Source organism: Camelus dromedarius, chromosome 10, assembly GCF_036321535.1.
Source record: "Camelus dromedarius isolate mCamDro1 chromosome 10, mCamDro1.pat, whole genome shotgun sequence".
Lineage (NCBI taxonomy): Eukaryota > Metazoa > Chordata > Mammalia > Artiodactyla > Camelidae > Camelus > Camelus dromedarius.
The window spans coordinates 48,973,963-48,989,841 of record NC_087445.1 but is presented as its reverse complement, the minus strand read 5'-3'; the positions used below and the strand labels follow the sequence as shown (position 1 = coordinate 48,989,841).

Here is a 15,879-nt window from a genome sequence, read left to right as displayed (position 1 = left end):
GATAGCCTCCAGGCTGCTGTCTCAGTGACTGTGACAGCCAAGCCCCCTAGCCCGAGAGAGAACTTGATGAAATGAAGTGGCTATGGGGCCCCTGGCACAGAGGGAGCACCGGTGACTTTCAGCCACAGTGCTGGCGCCCGGGGGGTGAGGGTGCTGCACACGCTTTCCTCCCGGAGACTCCCTCACTGGGTAGTTTGATTGTCATGTTTAATAAAACGTGTTGTTAGCAAAACCTAAACATTTAAAAAGTGAAAATGAAAAATGTAACCATTAATTCTTAAGAAGCCATTCTGAGGTTTGAGTTCAAAGCAGATCAATGGCTGCCATGTCATGTGCAAAATGCCATTTTGGGTTCATATCTGTCTACCATGGGAGTTCCCTTTGAATTCTAGTAGGAGACACAAAGGAACTGGCAAATACTTCAAAATAAGACTCTATATATGCATCTTCAATAAAAGTTGCTAATAAGAAGAATTTATATACACAATTTCTTTCATTTCTGAAATCAAATAACTTTTGCCACTGCTAAGTGTATGGGGTGAGGAGTCAGGGGGGGACCGTGGGGTCACAACCCCCATATCCCAGCATAGTGGGCCACCTCAGCCCTCTCGGCATCCACACCCTCTGCTACTGCCCACAGGCCTGGGTGGAGTTTCACCTAAGTGCCTGAGCTACCTACTGGTAGAGCGCACACAGGAGCTCCAAGATTTGCACTGCTTTCTCAGAAGATAAAACAGCAATCTCATCAGACAGTATTATAAAGAAATACCACTCTACACCTATTAACTCAGCTCCTCAAATTTTAGGACAGTCACTAGGCTAGTGGGAGTGTGATGAAATCACACATTTGTGTGCCATTCATTGTGATGCAACTGGAAACTCACTTGGCCATGAAAATGGCCATAGTCAATGACCCAGGCATGTTTTATAACTGTAAAAAATCCATTATGTAGATGCATTATAATTTATGCAATAAATAATAAAATATTAATTGTGCAATGTTCTTCTCCTCTTGGTTATTTAGGTTGTTTCATTGTTTCCATTTGTTTGTTTGGGCTAGTATATAGAGTCGTGGGGTTTTTTCTTTGTGCTACAATAAAAATGTAAACAACCTAAATGTTCAACAATAGGAAAATACTGATTACAGAATATTTTGCAGCTATTAAAAACCATAACCAAGACCATCAACCACCCACCCAAAATGTAACTGGGTAAATAAAAAACGCTAAATGAAGAAAGCAGAATGCAATATTGTTCCTGTATAAGAGTACAGCTTTAGAAATATACTCATAGTGGAAACCAGATACAGAAAGGAATATGGAAAAACAGAAACAGCAGATACAGTGGGAGGACATGACCTTGATAGATCATTAAACATAATCAGTGGGCCAACAATTCTGTCCTCTTAAAGTACTCAGGACAAAATGACAATATAAACTATGTTGTGGCATGAATTCAAATTCCCCAGAAATTACCTGCCAGTTGAGCTGTGACCGCTTGGAACGGCAGCTTTCGGAACATGTCCACCAGGGGCTGCACTTTTCGTATGTTGACTAATTCGTGCTTGCCATAGTCCAGCTCATACACGGACACCAGTCCATTGGTCAGGATTCCTTTTAAAAGCACCCTGTGCCACCTAGATGTGCATTGTGTTAAAAAAGAAGAAAAAAATGCAAAGAAAATAATGCACAAAGTCAACACAACTGTTTTAAGGGTAACATTTTATGCTAAAAAGAAAAATTGATATGAATGTTGTTTATCAAAATATAAAACTGTCCTGTTGTAGAAGTTTGTAAAGAGACAGCTGCTTCTTTTTCCAAAGGTCACTATTCTCTGCTTTGCCACTGGCTCATTTGATGGAATTTGTTCACTCAACACCCTTTTATAGGCCTCATGCTAGTAAAGGAGAATGACACACCACCTACTGGCCACCATTAAGCAGGAGGAAACCAGTGCCAGGGAGGGTGATCAGGACAAGGCTAGTGTATCCCTTCACCACAATGGGGAGATAGGAGACAGCCACACGTTTGGGACAAGGTCCATGTGTGGAAGGCAGAGAGAGGCCAGTGGGATCAGGGCAGGCTGAGGACAGGCATGAGAAGAAAGGCAGGGGAAGCTCTGCAGGGCCTGGTGGTTTGGAGCCAGGCAGCCTCCACGCAGCTGGAAAGCGGAATGTGGAGGGGGAAGGAAGAGAAGTCAGGCTAGGAAGGCAGGCCGGGAAGAGATCACAAAAGTTCTGAACATAAACTGGTTATTTTAATTATGCCAAGTAAGGACAGTGAAAAAACAAAACAGAACAAAACAAAGTAATCCACCACGTAAAATAAAGAACCTAGGGGTAGGAGAGTACAAGGGAAAGAGAAGAGAATGGTTTCGGATCTGGAGTTCAAGGTGCAAGAAGGAAATTCACATGAATATACTTTCCGCTCTGGGCCTACATCATCACCATTAAGATGAGAAAAGCCTAGACTTCAAAGTTTAGGTATGAAGGACCACTTTAAACGTATAGTTTTGATTACACAATTTAAGAGTATTATTACACTAAGGAAAGGAAGACTGTTCATAATGTCTATAAGGAAAATGTCCCTGCTCCTGAGTGGTGTGACTTGGCTCCTGCATTGGGCAGCACACCCAGCCACCCTCTGAAGAAGGCCCTTCACTGTAACACACACTGGGTGGGGTGGGTCAGACTGGACCGGTTCTCTAGCCAGCGCGCACTGGTGGGAAACCGGTATAGGAAACCCACAGGACAGCTGCTACAGGGGGAACCACAGTAAGAAAGCTACAAAAAGGCCAACTTCAAACACTGTATAATTGAGGGGTTCCGAGAGGGAGGCCAGAAACCTTCAGATAAACCCAAGGCGCATGCAGCAAGCAATAATCCATGAATCACAGAGACAACGGGGACACCAAAGCTCTCAACGTAAGCACACGAGCTTTCGGGGCCACATAGACTCGAGCTGGAGCCCCACCTGGGCCATTTTCCAGTTGAGTCACTCTGGGCTCTTTATTTAACCTCTCAGAGCCTCAGTTATCTCACGTGTAACATTTAGTTTCAATTTACTTGCAGAAATAGCATACATAAAGTGCTTAGATTGACATATAACAGGCACTTTGCACATGGTAGCCAGCATCATTATCATCTTAAGTATTATTAAAACAAAGATAAGCTGTGCAAATAAGAACCTCGAATCAAATTGAAGAGAAATTTCCGAATGTGGAAATGCCAGTTTGGTGCAGATTGCTAACTTGTGTAAGTGCAACAGTATATAAAAGCATTTGGTCTACACTGATATCACTGTCTTTAAATTGTACAAGACAAATGACTGATGGAGGTCTGCGCTTTTAGGCTATAAATAAGAGGTACAAACAGTGAGGAGAGAACTATCAGAAAAACTGATGGAGAAAATCTATTTAGCGTTCAACTTTTAAAACTAATAGCTTAAATAAAGGCCTCAGTTTTAACTCCGTTACCAATTTTAGTGCAAGGCTCATGTGAATCACCTGGAGAGTTTGCTTAAAACACAGATTCTGGGGTTCCACTGCCGGAGATTCTGACTCAGGACGCCTGGGGTGAGGAAGGAGAATCTGAGGTTGCCCAGGTTATTCTTAAATTGAGATAGATTTGGAAACCACGTAATCAAAAGTGTACCTGAAATTCCTAAGTGTTAACTTACCAGAGCTGGGAACAAGGTTTAGTAAACAGTCCTGGGTTGTAAGCAAGACAGAAACTCTAAACAGTTATTCAGTTCATAAATTTTTTAAAAATATCAGATAATCTGTCCCTATATGTAAGACGTCTCGTGATTATCTGGGACAAATTAACTGGTTAAAGCCCAAGAGTCCTGAGGCAGACCTGTTCAACCCACGGGGGAGTGGGGATGAAGTCTAAGTTCTCCAGTGTGGGGGTTCTAGTCACACAACCCTTGCCTCCAAGTAGGACCCCCCCACCACTAATCACCATTAATCTGCTCCTCAGATAATAGTGAGCATTAGCTTGGTTTTGACTGTGATTAAACTATCCAACGGCAAAGAGTTCTAGTGAGGCAGATTTATACAAATGATGTTCCAGTATTGAACCCATTTATGCTTACAGTTGTAAATAACATGACATAGTAAAAATATTTTTTTTAAGATGAAAATCTTGGGACATATAAGTTGAGTGCTTTTTAGAATGACAGCTACTCTACTTTTCATTTTTAAGAGTTGAAAATTAGGGGTTTTTTTTTCCCCTATGAAAATGACATTTTATAAAATGACTATGCTTGCTATCTTAAGAATGAATGAAGGTATTTTATAGAAAAAATAAGCAGTTGGCCTTTTAAACTATATGTGTGTGTGTGTGTGTGTGTGTGTGTGTGTGTGTGTTGGGACAGGGAGGGTGGGGGAGAGACAGTTCTTTGTGTTCAGCATCATCAGATGAGCTTGCTCGTTTCCCCTATGAAAGCTGGCCAAGGGGATGGGGTGGGGCAGCTGTGCCACTGTCAGGGCTACTGTGGAGTGAGTGCAGAGTGTGTGGGATGGGACCAGCACATACTGGGGGCTTCAGGAAAGGAGGGTGTGGATCAAAATGCACAAACATGAGACACAGATTGGAAGTGCTGCACAAAGGTAAGGAATTATGAGTCTCACTGTCCAAAGGCCAAGGAGCAGTGAAACACGCGTGGCTGCCCCTTATAAAGGGTGGTACAAGCTCTCCAGGAAGCAACTGACAGCATACATCAAAAATCCTGTAATCCTTAAACAAGTGATTTCTCTTCTAGAAATCTATACCATAGATAAAATATCAGAGATCTGAATAAAGATTTAGGTTCAACATTATTTATGACAGTGAAAAATCTGGGAGAAAAAACCTACCAAAAATGGCAAGTAAACTATGATTTCTCCATATGATGGACTATTTAGCCATTAAAAATGTTTATAAAGAAATCTTATCACGTGGAAAAGTGTTCACAGAATTATGTTAAGTGAGAAGAGTCAGTATGAAATTATATATAGTAATATACCAACTGTATAAATATATATAGGAAATAACCTAGAAGAAATACATTAAGTAGTTCAACAAGGGTTATGTTGGCTGGCTGATTTTGTTTTCTTTTTTTTTTTTTGCATTTTCTCAATTTTCTCTAATAAACATTTTATTTTAAATTTAAAAAGTCATTAAATAAAAAACATTTTCTGAATAGAAAAGTATTTTTCTAATAGGAAACTAGAAAAAACATTGAAAACTTCACTTTAGATATAATTAGGTTTTAACAGGAAAATGGTCATTAGATTTTTAGATAAATGATGACATTTTAACTAACACAAGATTGCACAAGTCATTAGTCTCACTTCACATTCAAAATTCCCACTTGTGCAGTTCAACGTCCCCCTGCAGGGATTAAGGGCTCTTGGTATCATTCTACACACTTTTCTTAGGAGGAGAGTAAAATGCTTTGTCCAAGGACCTACTTATTTTCCACTTTTGCAGCATACACTTGGTCTTTTTCCACTGCTATGTGGCGCTCCTCAGACACACTGTAATACAGAATCATCTCTTCCATCAGAACTTCCAGCTTATGTATCTCTTGCCATGGCTGGATGACAAAGTAGCCCGGGTGACAGGCCACAGGCACGTACACATCCATGTGTTCCCCTGGCTTTGACAAGTGAAGAGGAGGTGGCAGTTCCTCCACGGAGAAGGAGCTGGTGTGGTCTACCACGGACTTTTTGAGGACATCCGTGAGGCTCTTTCTCAAATTCTCTCCAGTGTTGCCCAAAATGGGGGTGTTAGCACTTTTGCTGTTGGGGGAGCCAGCTCCACTAGATACAGCACTCAAAAACACATCTTTCTGATGCTTCCACAAGTCTGCATTTGTAATCTGGCGATTGATACTGCGATGAGGATCAGGGAAGTTCTTGGGGGTAAATAAATAGATATGTGCGATCCCTCTGGTTTCATCCACTTTTGTAACCTTTGGAAAACACAAAAGACCAATTTAAGAAATCCAATTTCACACTGGATTCTGAGAGGTGGTTATAATATTAACATTAAGTATCAAAAACCTGTATTTTGAAAAAAAAAAAAAAACACCCAACTTGCTAAAACCATTCCATTTAAGGTCAGGGGAATTACCTATCACAGCTGTAGCAGTGAATAAGCGCTTGGGTCAAAGTAGTCCAGAAACCAGCAGCAAGCTTACGGAAATGAAAAAGTTACTAGCCTCTAAAACTCTGAGAATACCTTATGACTGCTAAAAGGAAGTGATTCTATATACCATAATGAAAATTTTAAAAAGTTAATGACATGTTAAAACACTCTGAGTATAAAGAACAGCACGATGAATCCCCATGTGCTCATCACCCAACTTCAACAATAAAAAGTAATCATAGCACCCCGCTTAACGCTGGTGGTGCACCCTCAGACTGCGAAGGGGAGGAAAAAGCTCTGACTTCCACCATTCCCTTCGGGACCTCTGGTCCAAATTCCTTCTTTGGTCCTAATATCTGCTCTCACCCCTCGCCCTCTCCCTCAGTTACACGTGAGGAGAGGGACCTTGGAGAAACAGAGGAAGAAAGCTCTACTAAATAGGCCAAAATTACAGTTACAGTTTTGCACCTTTGGCCCGGGAGACCTCTGACTACCTTGCTACCCCTTTCTGCTGGGCAGGGAGTGTCCGTGTGGGAGCACCACACGCCGACAATGGGGACTGTGCTGCGGTGTGTCCCAAAGGGCTGGGTGACTGTTAATTCTTTTCATCAGCTCCTCTGTGTTATCTCAGGAGTAACAAAAATGAGACACTTCTAGCCACAACTACCTTTAATCAAACTGGGCTAGAAATGAAAAGCAGGGACATGGGCATTTATCAAGAGATACATGATCCTCTGCTGGGGACTTAATTCCTTATCACGAAGGAAAATAGGAGCAGAGAACTGTTATCTCATTAATAATTGAAAAGTTACATAAAAGGTTTAAAAGAAGTACTAGAGATAGAGGATAAACTCTTAAATAAAAATTAAACCATGAAACATCGCATAGCTATACATGCAACCGATCTGATTGTAAGTGTGTCAGATATGAAAGCATCAGTTTATCGTATGACAAACCTCTTCCACAAAACCCAAATGAGTCCTTCTGGCTGATGGCTCCCTTTTTCAAGACCAATAAGTTAACTAACCTTAATGCTACAGTCCGAACAATTCAAAACAGAATCTCTTAGCCAAAGCACAGCATCTGGTGTCCACATGCCAATAGATTGTGGAAGATCTGCTAAACAGCACTTTATAGCCTGAAAAGAAAACACAATGGAAAAGCAAACATACCATCTTAAAATAGGTACTTATGAGTAATGTCAATATTACGTTCTTACAAGTCGAATGTTGCCAAGATTGAAAGCAAGCAACAGCAATAGCTAATAATGACAATCTCAGCTCTCGGGCTGGAGCATCTGCTATGTTCCTGACTCTATTTATATTACTACCACTGTCTTTACTCCTAGCATGAGCCAGGGTTACACCAGGCACTTCACGTACTTCTCACCCTGCAGGGCAGTGTGACAGGCCAGCGCTGTAATCTCATTTTACAGAATGGAAACAGACTCAGAGATACTAACTTGCGTAAGATCACAAAGTCATTAAGACAGAATTGGAACCTATATCTAGGTCTTCCCTCTAAGCCCAACTGAAAAAATGAAGTGTCATTTGGATGAAATCTGACTCTTGTTGCAAAAATCTTTGTGGAGGCTTCCTGCTTCATTCAGCATTTCCTGAGTACCTTGTGGGTGTCAGGCATTTGTGCTCACCTTTTGAAGGGGGTTGTAAAGAGAATGGAGGGTAAGAAAAGCTGAAATCCATCGATACCTAAAAGCCTCATTTTCCCTGATGCTTTTCTTCTCCCCCCATCATTGCACAGGCTTCTGCAGAATGGCTACAGCAGGCAGTAAAAGGTGATTTCCCTTTAATCTCAGGGAAGCCTTTGAATTGACGGAGGCAATTTTGTGAAAGGGACAAAACTTACTTCCAGGATTCCTGGATGCCTTCTTTCTTCTGAGCCCCATCTTCCCTGTCATACCCTCCCTTCACCCTGGGGCTTCAAGTCTCCCACTATGCCCCTGGGTGAGGCACCTTTCTGGGTGGGGAGGAGGCCACTTAGAGCAGAGAAAGCAGACTATAATACTGCAGGCACCAGGCAGGAAATGACGGAGTGAGGAGGTCCAGCTGGGGCCCGCGTACTGGACAGCACGCCCTGCAGAGGAAGATGCCACTTCCCAAGCTCCCACAAAGGGCTGTCCCGTAAAGGAGATTACGCAACAAAATCAGATTTTCTAGTCTGTCAAGAGAAGCTAGAAGTGGGCAACCAACTCACACTTTAAAACACTACATGAACCAAGAGCCTACACCCACTATTCATGGGTCAGCCTTGGCCGACAGGCCATCAGTTTGCTATTCTGAACCTCCTGGGGAGATGCTCTTAGCCAGAGGCTTGGCTTAGCTGGCTTTAAAGGTTCCCCCAACTTCACATCTATCAAATAATAAATCTAGATTAACAGAAAAAATTATAGTGGCTTTTACTAAGAAGGTACACTTGCGGAACTTTCAAACAGTCAGAACCAGTGGGATGGATCTCCTTTCCCCTCCAGCCCAGGGAACCTTTTCTAGGTAAGGCTGGCCCTGGATGGATGTTCCAACAAGGGGTGCAGATGCCAGAGGTGTTATCAGTGAAAGTAGCGCTTAAAGGTCTAACAATTTTCAGTATTATAGCAGAGCAACTATAAAAGTAATGTGCTTTTGAAAATAGACTTGAACTCAAGTTAAACAGCTTCTCTGTAATAGAGCAGTCACTGCAACACTGACTGCAGGGAGAGAAATTTAAAAAGCCATGCTAATTATGGTCAAGTGCTTTTTATTCACAGAGTTTTGACACATAAGATATCTTCTGGTAAATATAGGTCAAGAGGTCTTTTGAAATTATAGAATATTGAATAATTTTATTTTCAAGGCATGATGGATTTCTGTATAAAATCCTCTACTCCTAAAGTAGGAAATAGTTCTTAATAATTTTAATTAATTCAAAATAATTCAAACTTCTTATCATCTGAATTTTAATCAATAAAGGAAGGACAGACTGAAGTTAATCTTTTCACTAAAATCTATGGGGAAAAGGCCATATAAGAAAACGATTAAATATAAACATATTTACGAAGAGAATGGTTACCTAATTAAACTAAGAACTCTGGAAGTAAATATTTACATATAATATCCTGAAATTATTTAAAAGTCAGCACTGGCATCTAATTATTAAAATGGAACCTCTACCTGGACAACATAGCCTAATGACTTCAACATACTTGAAAACAAACATTTATCAAACAATATTCTGTAAGTCTCACTGGTCTTCTTGTCTAAGCAAAATTTTATGTCTGAAAGCCAGTGAGCCACCACATTTGGATCATTTCCAATTTTGTTACAAACTCAATCATCAAAAACTGAGAGGGCATCGCACAATGTGATTACGAACACATCCACATCTCTTCCAGCCAATCTCCCAGGCTTGTAACATACAGTACCTGAGGTGGTATTGCAATCATTTCTTGTAGAAATCGAGGGGGAATTTCCCTGAGCTCAGACACTTTTACAGATGTCACAGTGCCAGAGTCCAGGAACTGAACATCGAGGGCCCGGCTGCTGTGAACGTTTGTGATCTGCAATGAGATAAGGGTTGGCTAATTCACTAGCATGTCCAAAAGACCAAAATGCTCCTGTGCAATTACATCTTGTACAACTCTAAACTGCACATAGAAAATAACAAAGACTATCAGTGTTGATTAAATTCTCTCTTATTTTAAAATGTTCTTATTTACCCACAAGGTATTCTTTTACAGTAGAATTGATTTCAACACCTTGCTGTTAATTCATAAATATAGTAATAATTACTATGTTTTCAATTCTAGAATACCACTGATTATAAAACAATTTGATACATTATTATATACTGCTGATTATAAGATGCAGTCTGTTCTCCAAAATAATAGAATATGAGAAAAAAAATATTGTGTCTTATCAATGGGGAAATAAATAAAAGAGAATTCAGAGACAGAATTTTACTTGTAGTAGGTAAACACTATATATTTTTAAAACATAACCTATTTTTGTATTTTATAGCTTAATCAGAAAGCCCAATGATACTCTGTATCATTTTCCTAACTAAAAAATTAAAACTCAGAAAGTCATAATTAAAAAATGGAAAAATTATACATTGAATCAAAGCACTAACTACCTAGCTGTGACCAAACGGCAACATCACAATGTAAGATTCTGGGTGCACCTTTAAATGCCCACAATTGCCCCTAATAGGCCAAGTGACTGACTTTACCTCTACTCGTAACCATTTTCCTTTGCAATGGAAGAGGCAGATCTTCCCACAGAACGGTAATGAAACGAAGTACTCGGAGGTCATGTGCTGCAAAACAGAAACGCATGACACTTTCATTACTCTCAGCAAAGAGCACGCTGCTACGCTATCAGGAAAACCTTGCTGGGGCGCAGGCCGACTGTCTGACCCGTATGTAACCAGACTCCCGAGAGGCGTGTGCTGCAGTGGACACAGCGTGTGTACAGGGCCTGCAGGGCTCCTGCCTTGTTTCTCACACGTTTGTTGGTGGCAGACATCTATTCTCCTTCCTGGCACATGGCTCGTATGTCAGCCCTGTTAAAATGTCAAAAAATGTTAGCATAGAGGTATGATTCATCCAGGCTCTGGCGCCATCAGTTAAATAGGAAGAGGGAGGACAAAAAGGAGGACTGCCTGGAGGAAAGGGAGGAGGTTGGGTCAGCTGGTTGTAAATCCTCCTCTTTTCATCTTTTAACATTCAGATTCAAAGATAAGATTTTAATTTCAAAACAAATGTTATCAACACAAATATGGATATCAGTGCCAGCAAAATGGCTTCATCCTCCTCCTGTGCTGTAGCTTGAAGCTGGGATGTCACAGGGTGAATGTTCCTGCTCTCCCCAAAGGCAGCATCTCCACTTGGGTTACCAGGGCACTGGGAACTATCAAGAGTGCTTTCCACCACTACAGAGTATAAGCACATGCCTGCAAATGAGTAACTAGAGTCAGCCTCTCTAGGGTCTTAGATTTCTCCAAGATAGATTAGCGAATCAAACTTGAGTAATGATCTTGAGATACGTCTAAGATATCTGTGACATAGAAAGAGACACAGCTACAGAACTGATGCTTCTTCAATTGTAGGATGTATGTAGTCTGAACATAAATTTAATCCAATTCAGCACATATTCTGGAATACCTGTTTTATGTAAGACACTAGATAAGGTACTACAGTACCTGAATGAATTAGGTACTAACCAGAACCTGGTGAGGCTCAGTCTCTGCCTCTAAGAAGCCTACACTCTAGCACAGCAAACGAACACCCAAATAGCTAAACACAGTGCTGCCTACAAGTGCCATGAGGGACTTGGGGTGCCCTGTAGGCTAGAGGGAAGGGTTCACTTCCAGGGTGAGGGGGTCAGGGTCGAAGTGGCATTAGAGTTCCGCCACTTGGAAACCACAGCATATTATGGATTATGACTATAATGTCCTATTGGAGGTAAGGAGATCCCCTTAGGGCCTTAAAACAAAACCTCTAGAGATCCTGATTCAGAGCAGAATACTAGAATTAAAGAGTAAAGAGGTTATTAACACATATATAAACTGCAGAACTGCACTGACCAAGGTGCAGCTTCTCTCATAGACCACAAAGAGCTTGGGGAGGGAAGCCTTTGAAGTTTCATTCTCCTGCTAAACTCCATGGTCCCGTCCTTGCCCGGGCAGGGGAGCCAGCAGGCTCTGCAGACAGCGTCACAGGCAGCTGCACTGCAGGATCATCAGCTGAGCCCTGCAAACGGCCAACCTACCAGATGGGAGCACCCCCTATGTGCCGGGCACTGCGCTAAGCAGCCTGTGACTAGTCCTCATGACAACCCTGCAGGTGCTCACTATTACTATCCTCATTTTACCATGCAGAAACCAGTGGAGCTTTGTTTTTGTTAAGTTCTGAAGTTTGGGGCTCTTACCCTCTATTTTAGAGTTTCTACCTTAAACTATTCAAAAGTTACTCACACATACACAACTCAGTGACCCCTCTTGTTCACAATGTTAGGACTCGTTGCAGAGGTGGGTGTTGCTCGGCCATACCTTACAATGGAAGTAGTCCTCTATCTTGTGCAGAAGGTCGTTGAGCTTGTTCAGACCCTTACAAGGCACCTGGCAGTAGAGCGTGCCGTCGGAGCAAATGTTAGTCACTCTGACATTTGTGTACATGGCATCAACCTGGAACAAAGGACACACTAAGGATGCTTAAGAACAAAGTGCAGCTCTTCCCTACCTAAGGGGTATCTACCTAAAGAGCTCATAGAAAGTCCTTGCATTTTACAATCTTCTGAGCAAGTTGGAGGATAGACAGGACAGAATGAAATCCATAACATAAATGTGAATAACTCATTTCGATGCTGCTCCTTCCAAAAGGAGTATCTGCTGTCCTTTGTGTCAGACACAAGGTAGACACTCTGTATATATTACATTACTACCACTTTAGGCTAAAAATATCTTTAACTCTGGTTTGTCTTCTCCCCATTAATTTAGGAAAAGAATTATTATATAAAACATTTTTCTAACATTAACAGAAATGAAAATTAAAAACTCTCACAAAATCAATCCCATTATCAGCCTGCTTTCTAATCTGTGTCTACAGGATCCATGAATTTTAGTAGTTTTTAAAAATTATAATCACAGTAATGGTTTAATTTTAGCCATTTTAAGTCAAATCATAATACAAAGACGATTCACTGTTCTACTTATTAAAACAAATATTTTCCCAATGTTGCTACAGTCTTTCAAATGATCATTTTTAACATTTCACCCTATTCTCTAGAGTGGCTGCTTTATAATTTATTTAAAGGTTTCCTTCCTTGCAGACATCTATGTTCCTCACATTTTAAAAATGGTAAAGCTAGTAATTTACTGAACATCTTCACTGATCTAAATTTTCCCTACTTTTGAATTATTTTTGAATGATTCCCTATTATCTTTGCAAAATAATTTCATGTAAAATTAACATATGATCACTGTAGAAACTGAAAAATAAGACAAAAATCCAATTCCTAATAACTACTATTTATGTTTTGGCCTTTCCCTCTCTTTTTTTCCTCAGTACATATGTAATGTGTCTCTCTCTAATGTTAGCCTAAAATGTACAGCACTCTCTTCTGATGAATTTCTTTCCTATGATGCGTGTGAATAAATGACAACAGGGTCCCAGTAGTACCTGAAGGTGAACCTCCAGTGACTTGTCACATATGGCCTTTAAGCAGGTGGCATTGATGTTGATGTCGTCTTCTCCTGAGGTATCATACAGAACGACGAGTGGAATATCCGCTTTTTCAAGTATTTCCACTGCAAAGATCTTCCCACAAGTTAAAGACTCAACCACCTTCACTAGATCAGGATCATCACTTAGAACTTCCAACCCTGAGAAATATTGAATATTTATGTTTCTACTTAATTGGAGGACTCAATTTAAGATGTACAGATTGATTGTATTTGTTTTGGCTTCTTTTTACAATTATGAATCTACTACAAAATTCTTAAATTTTATAGAGAAGCTTTGTTTTACAATCTTCTTTATAGTATCCAACCTTAGGTTTAAAATATATGTATTATAATGGGAATGCCCTTTTGAATGATTACATTGATGTGGGCAACCTTAAAACAAGAAGAGTTGATAATCAATCTGAATTTCTGTCTTAGTTGAAACAGCCTTCAGTTTATATACAAACACATATTTAAGACAAAAAGGTTAATACATACAAGAAGCTATCAATCAATTATGTCTGCCAGTCATGCATTTGTAATGTTCTTCCTAAAAATAGGCCCTTTTTCATTTTCAAATTAAGTATACACAATTATTTCTTTCATGAACATACACTTACGGAAAATTTACACAACCTCCCTCCTCCTGTCCTTTCTTTTTAAGTACACCATGATGGCCCATGATACCAAAGAACTCTCTGATTTATCAAAGAAGATTAAACAGTGTTTAACATAATATGGTTATTAGGTGACTTTTACCATAGTTTAATTATTCTTTAAATTCTTGGAATATTGTAGTTTCATGTATCATATGTATGACAACTCTAAGTGAATCTATTAAACTAAGTAAACTACACCATCATTTCCCCAATGGGACTGTCACATCTATTCCTATATTTTTCTCCTTTAAATCCATAAGCAAAAGTTCACAGACTCCCTCTGACCTACCTTTCTCTTGTTCTTATTCTGTTCTCCAGACACATAACTTTATAGCATTTATCACACCTTTCATTTCAGTATCCTAAATCTTTTCCTATGTGCTTGATATGTTCTTTTCAAAACTAACTCTCATGGGTTTATAACCAGATTTTATCTGATTATACGTGAGCTTTATCTCACAGACAGAGCCAAACCCAGCTTCTCTGAGATGAAGACTCATCCCTGCTGGGAAAAAGGTACTTCTTCACAGGTCTGATTTTCATGAAAACAGCTCTGATCATTTTCTGAATTTAGCTCAGGCTTTCCTGGCATGATACATACACATTCCAATGTCTTTCCTCATCACTAACGTGGCCTCTGTGTGTCCTCCATACTTCTGCTTATCCCTAAGTGTCACTCTCACATGTGCACTTTCCTGTGCTTCCTCGAGGAGGAAAGAGAAGACTGTGACTGTGCCAGCGACTGCCCGAGACCTGAAGCCAGGCTCGTGCTTGGGTGCATGAGGACAAGCAGCATCCACAGAGCTCATCTCAGTGGGCAAGAAACTGAGAACCACTTCACAACAGGTGGAATAACATGATTTAAACTGATCAAACCCCCTGAAACAGGGCCTCTAGTGGTTGTTACTAGGGCAGTTAGGAAACCCCCCAAAATCCCCTGTAGGATGGCCAAGACATTTTTGTAATGAAATTAAATATGCAATACATGTTAAATATAATGTAACCAAAATAGTAGAAACATTACAACATTTTAATAATGATCACACTGTATAAAGACAACATTAACATGAATTTATTATACCTTTCAAGAAACAACCAATTATTAATACCTTGAGATACTTAGTATATTTTAGGATTTAACCACCCAGAAGTACAATGGTAATACGTGTCAAAATGGAGAGCACTTTAAAAAAAGTTCCTTTTACCTGCTAGCTTACACTTTGTAGCTTGGAATGAGAGTGAACAGAACTTCGGGTTCAATTTGTATGCTTTGCTCTTTTCAACATTTTCACTAAAACCATAGTCAACATAGCATACCTAGTGGTAACAGAAACAAAGTTTAGTTTCAAATAAAATTCTTTATTCTCATTTCTTAAAAAAATCACTTGATGCATTTAATTGGCTCCAATTTACTCCATAATCAGCATGTGAACTGCCTGGAAAATGCCAGGGGAGGGGCCTCTGACTTAGCGCAGAAGAGGAAGGCTGGGGCTGGGACCAGGGAAGCTAGATTCCCTACTTCTGGGCACCCCTCCCCTCCCCCATCCTCTTCTGTGCTTTTGCCAAAAAGAAGAGAGAAGACTGCTGAGCTCCAATGCCGTCTGTTGCCAGCTTCTCAGCAGCACACTATCTGGTCTGCCAGCCCTGACTGCCCCCACCCTTTCCTTAATACCGTGATGCCTGCATCACGTTATTCTTTCTTGATTTACGCTTTCCCACTAAGGATCCGTGTCCTTAGGCAGCAGTCTTCGTTTCTAAAGGAAGCATCATGCTGTGGTATTTATCAGATTCTAGATTCCCCACAGCAGCATTTGTGATGGCCTGCTCTCAGCAGTTACGCTCCCGGGGACCGAGATGCTTTCTGTCAATGAC

The 15,879-nt window shown here is 40.5% G+C and overlaps 1 protein-coding gene across 2 annotated transcripts in view; it reads right to left on the bottom strand.

Annotated features, from left to right (window-relative positions):
* Positions 1–15,879, bottom strand: part of TDRD7 (tudor domain containing 7) — a 63,232-nt gene that overhangs the window by 1,317 nt on the left and 46,036 nt on the right. For both annotated transcript variants that reach the window (XM_031450059.2, XM_031450060.2), the window contains 8 exons: positions 15,213–15,324; positions 13,305–13,507; positions 12,176–12,310; positions 10,355–10,441; positions 9,549–9,683; positions 7,161–7,271; positions 5,455–5,957; positions 1,476–1,636 (listed from right to left, as the gene is read on the bottom strand). In XM_031450059.2, coding sequence (XP_031305919.2) covers positions 1,476–1,636; positions 5,455–5,957; positions 7,161–7,271; positions 9,549–9,683; positions 10,355–10,441; positions 12,176–12,310; positions 13,305–13,507; positions 15,213–15,324 — 1,447 coding nt within the window. The remainder of the gene's footprint in view (positions 1–1,475; positions 1,637–5,454; positions 5,958–7,160; positions 7,272–9,548; positions 9,684–10,354; positions 10,442–12,175; positions 12,311–13,304; positions 13,508–15,212; positions 15,325–15,879) is intronic.